The 7477-nt window shown below is 40.0% G+C and overlaps 1 protein-coding gene across 2 annotated transcripts; it reads left to right on the forward strand.

The window, feature by feature from the left end:
• Nucleotides 1-4856: 4856 nt before the first annotated feature.
• LOC147887411 (putative mannitol dehydrogenase) lies at nucleotides 4857-7116 on the forward strand. Of its 2 annotated transcripts, none has more exons than XM_087394133.1 (7): nucleotides 4857-5013; nucleotides 5212-5325; nucleotides 5523-5750; nucleotides 5835-6120; nucleotides 6258-6411; nucleotides 6502-6730; nucleotides 6789-7116. In XM_087394133.1, the coding sequence occupies exons 1-6, from the start codon at nucleotides 4940-4942 to the stop codon at nucleotides 6699-6701; spliced, it is 1056 nt and encodes a 351-aa protein (XP_087250259.1). In that variant the 5' UTR covers nucleotides 4857-4939; the 3' UTR covers nucleotides 6702-6730; nucleotides 6789-7116. The 2 variants fall into 2 exon arrangements, with proteins under 2 accessions (XP_087250259.1, XP_087250260.1); XM_087394134.1 differs by having other exon boundaries at nucleotides 6502-6723; nucleotides 6782-7116.
• The last annotated feature ends 361 nt before the right edge of the window (nucleotides 7117-7477 follow it).

Genomic DNA, 7477 nt, shown 5'->3' on the forward strand with positions numbered 1-7477 from the left:
ATTTTTTTAAAGCTAAGGAAATGCATCTGTGTGCGCGTCTGTGGGTGCTTTGGCTTATTGTCAGTGCAAGGGATAGTACTAGATAGTACTAAATAGAACTAGTAGTAGGATTAGTGCAAGGAGAGAATGATTACGTTGAAGTCCTTCTCTAATACAAACAATTTTAAACATCACACACTACTAATCAACACTAAATAGTACTATTTAGTCATAACTAGTATTCTTTTTAGTCATAATAACTAACTTGAAAGAGCAAACAATATATTTTGTCCTATCTTTATTCCTAGGACTGATTTCTAAAATATGGTCTATACTATTTATAAACGTATTAAGTCCCCGGTGTAGTATTTAGTACTGTGATTCTATGATTTAGTGCTAAATTTGTTTCATATATGTTACAGTGTTAAATGTTAGCTTTAACATCTAAACAATACTAATATTATCCTTGACAGTACTAAATAGTTGTTAAGAGTACCAAATAATAGTGTGTAACTTGGGCTTCGTTGAAAGAAGGAAGATGCACCTCTGTGAGCTCCACGAAATGGGTGGGATGTATTGTATGCTTTTTTGGGCCAACCCTGGTGTTCTCTTTCTAGAACTGGGCAACACATTGAACAACCTCACAACTTAAGGAATCTTGTCTACACTTTCGACCTCCATCTGCCCATGGGAAGTAGCAAGCTAAGGGTGTCCACTTTTTGTTCACTCCCCAATCCTTAGGAGGTGGAAAAACAAGCTTTTTAGCACACAAAAATGCAAATCTCACCTACTTCCCTATGGATCTAGTCTTTGAAGTCTTCTGACACAATATCACACTTGCTATTGTGCACACAATCGTATAGTCTGATCGAAAATTCGATGCACACACAAAAAATTTCTTTGTGTCACACGGCATGGTTCCAGGGTGGTCACACGTTTGTCACGAACAGAGAGTGTCATATTAAATTCTAAATTTCTCACTCATTTTAGTAAAATGTTATTGAAACTTTGTAAGTGGTCTCTTTGCATTATGTAGAGCTTAACTTGATTTATTGGTAATTTTTTGAATGATTTATCTAATTATAAATAATTATTTATAATAAATAAAGTCATAAAATACATGCATTTTAGTAGCACACCACATTTTTTTAGTATTTTGAATAATTAAGCAAATCCAATTCAGTGGAAGGTTAGTAGGCACATAAGGGTGTGTGGTTGAATCATCAAATCCCAAATCCAACGATTAGATTTAGGAAGATTGAAGTTTAATTTTTACTTTTACTCCTTAGAGGATCAACAAAGAATATTAAAAATAAATCTAGTAATTCTCAAACATGACCAAACATTTCAAAAATGTCAATATTTTTATTCCTCTACATGATGAATAAGTGGCAAAAATTTTGGTTAAATTTGAGTAAGGGAAACGTACGATATGGCCTCCAACAGTGAAATCTCCCTTTTGTGGGGGAAAAAGGGCCACCCAAGCCTAATACCAAGACAAGGTAGGCTTGGTATTAGGCTTGGTGAGGTAGGCTAGGAGCATCACCGACCCTAATGGCAAGCCTTTGGAGTGTTAGACCACGTGGTGCCATGTCATCAAGGAGATGTGACATCACTCCTTGCCATGTCACCTTACATTGCCACCCATTTGAAGGAAGCTTGTTTTATGTCCACACGATGTTTCTTCAGATTCTGTGCTTGGATTCCAAGGGCTTTAGCTACTTTGCCATCACTATATTTTTTAAATGCTGAATTGTTAGCAATCATGTGGAGAGCTGCTCTCTTCATAGCAGCTAACTTATCAACTCTTTTTACAAGACTCAATGATGTCATTAGATTATCCATTATTGCCATTGATATGGTCTGGCTTTGAAAATTTGTCTCATCGACAACCTCTTGAATATATGAATGTTTTATAACCTTAGAAAAAATGTCAACCTTCATTCTCAAGTCCAAGTTTTTTGTGGTATGCTTGAAATGTCGCACAATTGTTAATGTCAAGTGTCTCATGTTCCTTTCGGAGCAATGCTGTGGTAGTGCATTGAGCAAGTTCCCTTCATGGTGTGGCACTTCTAGTGTGGAGTTCTCCATCCTGTGCACAATTTCAATGGTAAATCATAAATTAATGAATGACATAAGAAGACAATACGTCAAAACATGCATGCTCAATCTTATTGTACGAGAAAGTCATCCTAAGAGAGAGAGAGAGAGAGAGAGAGAGAGAGAGAGAGAGAGAGAGAGAGAGAGAGAGAGAGAGAGAGAGAGCTGTAGAATCACTCTAACATAGCTGGTTTTTGCACCAGAGAGAACATACGGTCCAAAGTGTGAGGGCTTCAATGAGAGAGAAGGGGAGAACCAGTTTGCACAGAGAATGGAGAGAGCTGGGGAGAGATAGTAATGGACCTCTGGGAGAGAGAACAATGGACCTCTAGTGAAGATGAGCAGAGATAATTGCAGGGACAGAGACAGGACTCCACGAGAGAGAAGAGACTCGACTATCAATGGTTTCAAACATGTGCGAGTGATTCCACGAGAGAGAAGAGAGGCAATTGAGAGTAGATTGTAGATTGCAGATTCCTCGATGTGCGAGGAAATCATCCTCAATTGAGAGTGGATTGTAGATTGTAGATCGTGGACTCCTCGATATGTGGAAATCTAATCCAACTATCAGCGCCTTTTAGTACACAATTTAGTAGTATATCTATGCTAGAACCTTTGCCAAAAAGAGTATTTTTTTAGACACCATAGCATGCTTTCACCCTTAGTCCTTAATCCAATTTCATAATCCACTCCTTATGAGGCCTTTTTTGAGTCCCACAATTCCCATAATGCTTTTCACATGGGTTGTGTCACATTTTGATTGTCTCTTTCCATATGATTATAAATATCTAGCATCTTGAATAGTTAGTCCCACCCATAGACACACACGCCTTATAGTTTTTGGGGGTTTGGTTATAGGAAAGTTATTTTTATTGCTTAATTTAATGCCCACATTTTTGGAAAAAAAGAAAGAAAAAGCTTCAAAGATGATACATTTTTAAACATTATAATTGAATAAACATCAAGGTACCTTTCTTTCACTACTATTGTGCAATGTCCTCAATGGATTATTAACCTTGAATAGGATGTATATTTTATACTTCAACCATAGGCAAGGGTTTCATGCTTCTTCTTTTTTGAAGAAAGGGATCCTTCAAATAAGTGAGCAACCAGATTTTCCTTTTTGTTGGAAATATTATTTAAGGAATAGAAAGCGTAGCCAAGGTAAGCTAGATAGAAAGGCACATGTCACCTTATTGCTTGTCCAATTTTCAAAATGGTGAATGCATGCCCTCATAAATTATATAAATTTCAAAAGTGGCCGATAGGGGTTCTATTTAATTTTTCCCTTTGCCTTGTGACATTGCTTTGCATTAGGTGGTTTGAAATTGAGTTTTTTGGTCCAATTGTCCAACTAGCCCACTCTTTGATAATAGTATTATTGTAATGTTAGCTATTGATTATTATAGTAAAACTCTAAAGCACATGACACACATACTACAAATTCGAAAAGTAGTGATCAGGGTAGGTTTAAATTTGTTTGCCACTTATGATGACTTTTGGAGAGCTTTTGGAATGCAAAAATGAAGGAAAGAAAGGGGTATAAGAGTAGGTCAAGAAGCCAAACACTTCTCATCATATGGATTTCAAAAAAAGATAAGGTATTTGAACCATATGTAGGACTATAAGATGAGAAAGAACATGTGATAATACATTGTATATTTTTTCAATAGTTTATGTTTTTTAAAACTTTAAAGCGTAAGAGATACGTGTTTATTATGACAATATGTAGGATGCAAGAGAGAGAGAGAGAGAGAGAGAGAGAGAGAGAGAGAGAGAGAGAGAGAGAGAGAGAGAGAGAGAGAGAGAGAGAGAGAGAGATTATGTGAGATGCTTCTTGTGAGGAGGCTGCTATGTAGTGAAGCCCTAAGTTCTCCAATTTCCATTCATAAACCCATCCATATGACTTTGTTACTCCCATACAAAACTATATGATGCGTAAGAATAGGCATCAAGCTAACCTCTTTTCCATTTTATAGGTCCCCAATATCATGTATACATGTTTATACAATCCATACATGCTCTTAAGAGTGTTGATTAGCATCCATACATGCTCTCAAGAGTGTTTATAGAATCCATACATGTTGTCGAAAGTATCTATTAGACCTATATGATGTGAAGGTCAAAGGGAAGTTAGTGAGGGAAGATCCAAAGGGTGTAAATGTGTCGCAACTTTGTGCCTCAATAGTGAACTCTAAGATAGATGATGCACTAGATGATGTAATATCCTCTCCATCTGTGGAGGTTGCTTATTGTCCTTCTCCTCCTTCTAGGGGTAGGGCAAGGTGGGGCAAGGGGTGGCATGGGGGTGGGGATGGGGGCCTAGTAGAGTTAGCCTGCTTGTGTGTGTGATGTAAAAGGAGCTGTAGATTTGTCTCAAAGACACTTAAGTCATACTTTTAGGGCGAAGCAAAAGCATTTCCATATGTGACTAGAGTAAGGAGTGTTTGTTATTCTAGATTATTGTACGTGGCATCACATCCACATCTGTGTTGGCATTGCTATAGATCATATTTGGAAGAGTCTAGACACACAAGCTCATGTAAGCCACTCAATTAGAATTGAACTCGTGGTGGTAAAGTAAAACAATTAGAGGTTGAACTAGACATTTGTATGGACGATGAGGAAGGGTCATGTTCCAAGTGAAGAAGTAAAACCAAAGAGAAGAACTGATGTACTATCGCAGCAATGAGTATTCAAGAAGACCATGCATTATGCATGTCCCTGCAAAGCCTTTGATATCCCAACGGCTTGGAGGCCTATTTCCATTAGCGTGCCCCCCATTCAAAGTACTTCCAAAGTGCTCGTCTTGCCACCCCAGCTCTCCCTATCGTGCTAGCTTCAACCATTCACGGTTCTCATGGCTCAAGCGGTTTTGGGTTACGCTGCCAATGATTCTTCTGGTATCCTTGCCCCCTTCCAGTTCACTCGCAGGTAGTACTCCTCACACTCTCGTCTCTCCCTCATCATCTTCCTGGATTAACGTCGCCAAATCTTGTCCCTCCTTGAATCGCCAGCTCGTTTATCCCGTAGAAATGTTGTTATCCTGCAGCTTGATGAGTTTATTCATGTGGTCGTGATGGCTTTGCTTGCATCCGCTCGCCTTGTTGATTTGCTGCCCGTTTTTGACAGAGCTACCGGAGAAGAGGATGTCACCTTCAAAATCACTCACTGCGGGATATGCCACTCCGATTTGCATCAAATTCGTAATGAGTGGAAAAGCTCCTCATACCCTATGGTTCCAGGGTGAGTCTCCCTCCTTTGTGTCTAGCCGGATGGCTACCCAGGCTGCTAACACGGTGGATATTGGAGGTTTTGAAGATACCGGTTCGCGACTTAGTGTAGTGATGCTCTATATTCTTGACTTTCCAGCAATGATGCTGGTATGGTAAGGTTGGGTCTCCGATCGGATCCAACGTATAATACTCGTGTCTCTGATGCAGGCACGAGATTGTTGGAATCGTTACGCAAGTTGGAGCTAAAGTGAAAAATTTTAAGGTAGGCGATCATGTTGGCGTGGGATGTATGGTGGGTTCTTGTGAAAAGTGCGATGCTTGCGAGAAGTGCCAGGAGCAGTACTGCCCGAAAGTAATTTTTACATACAACAGCGTATACTACGACGGAAGTGCTACCCAAGGTGGCTATGCGACGCTTATGGTGTCCGACCAGAAGTAAGGCATTTTTTACTTCAGCAGTGGATATGTTTAGTGTGAATTACGGCCCTCAAGTTCTAACGTTGTCTCTCTTTCTATCAGGTTTGTTTTCAGCATACCCCCAAATCTTCCCTTGGATGGGGCAGCTCCCCTGCTATGTGCCGGTATAACTGTCTACAGCCCTATGAAGTATTTTGGCATGACCGAAAGAGGGAAGAGCCTCGGAGTTGTTGGGCTTGGAGGCTTGGGGCATATGGCAGTGAAGTTTGGCAAGGCGTTTGGGTTAAACGTGACGGTCATCAGTACATCGCCAAGCAAAGAGAAGGAAGCAAAGGAGGTGTTGGGCGCCGATCGTTTTATTGTCAGCAAGGACGAGAACCAGATGAAGGTGAAGTTGCCACTTGTAACTTGGGTTTGTAGGCTATACAATTCTATACCGTATGCCCTACCAGTTCTTAATGATGTTGCATGGTTCTCCATGGAATTGACTTGTGAAAGCTGTGGTCCGCATGGAATGTTCTGCAGCAAGCTTTCAAATCATTGGACTACATAATCGACACCGTATCTGCAGTGCACGCTCTTGAGCCTCTGTTGCACCTCCTGGGCGTCAATGGGAAGATGGTATTGGTTGGAATATCGGACCAACCTGTAAAGTTGGCCCCCGATGCTGTAATCTTTGGTAAGTAATGTGTACCCAACAGTTGCAAAGACCGTCTCCCAGAACTATCAAACATGGAAGTTGTGTAAATTCGTCCTGATGCATGTGCAGGCCGTCGCTTTGTGGGAGGCAGCATGATCGGGGGCACAACAGAAACGCAAGAAATGCTGGACTTCTGCGGCAAACATAACATTACAAGCACGATCGAGAAGATCCCCATAGACCAAGTGAATGCTGCAATGACAAAGCTGGAGAAAGGCGACGTGAAGTATCGATTTGTGATTGATATCGCCGGAACTCTGAAAGCCTAGATGGAGGCAGCTATAGCTGGGAGTGTTTCAGTAATCCTGACGAGCCTAGATAGAGGCAGCTATAGCTGGGAGTGTTTCAGTAATCCTGACGATACTGTTGTCTTCCCCCTTAAGCATAGTTCAGAGGACATCATAAACTTTGCAGAGTTACACATTCTCAGGAAACTTATGGGGTAGCATCCTTGTTCACACGTTAGCATCTTTTATGAGGCAGTTAATATTACTTCATTGCTAATGTTTAGAACTACCTTATACGCTTATACCTTATGGATTTTTCCCAACCGGGAATAGTTAATATTATGACTAACTTCATTGTTAATGCTTAGAACTACCTTATGCTTCTATCATATGGAATTTTCCCAACCTGGAATACGTTTTGTATCTAAAGTTGTATATTTTTGTATTTGACTAAGTAAAGGCCTCACGTTTCAACATCCTCTCTTTTTTACAACAAAAATAGCATAATTGCTTTCCTAATGGCAATAAGTCACTTTATATTCAAGCTAAATTTAACTGATGCCCAATAAATCATGCAAAATTTTGTTGTACATGATCTTGCTTATCAAGGGTCTTTTCCCTCACAAGATTTTTGGTAGTAGCCTATGAATGTCGTACTTCACAAAACCTCACCAAGTAACATGCTCTCTCACAAAACGTCACCAAGTAACATGCTCTCTCACAAGATTTTTGTAGTAGCCTCTTCTACGTCACAAAACCTCACCAAGTAACATGCTCTCATAAGATTTTTGGTAGTATCCTCTTTTAAGAGGCAGAGC

The sequence above is a fragment of the Dipteris shenzhenensis genome, chromosome 23, assembly GCF_047967505.1.
Source record: "Dipteris shenzhenensis isolate YYH24624 ecotype China chromosome 23, Dip_SZ_1.0, whole genome shotgun sequence".
NCBI lineage: Eukaryota > Viridiplantae > Streptophyta > Polypodiopsida > Gleicheniales > Dipteridaceae > Dipteris > Dipteris shenzhenensis.

What these genes read in the sequence shown, in the direction of transcription:
- LOC147887411 (XM_087394133.1), top strand. Translation starts at nt 4,940, where the DNA reads ATGGCTCAAGCGGTTTTGGGTTACGCTGCCAATGATTCTTCTGGTATC. An exon ending in AGGACGAGAACCAGATGAAG is followed by an intron (nt 6,121 to 6,257) that starts GTGAAGTTGCCA and finishes AATGTTCTGCAG; the next exon opens with CAAGCTTTCAAATCATTGGA. An exon ending in CCCCGATGCTGTAATCTTTG is followed by an intron (nt 6,412 to 6,501) that starts GTAAGTAATGTG and finishes ATGCATGTGCAG; the next exon opens with GCCGTCGCTTTGTGGGAGGC.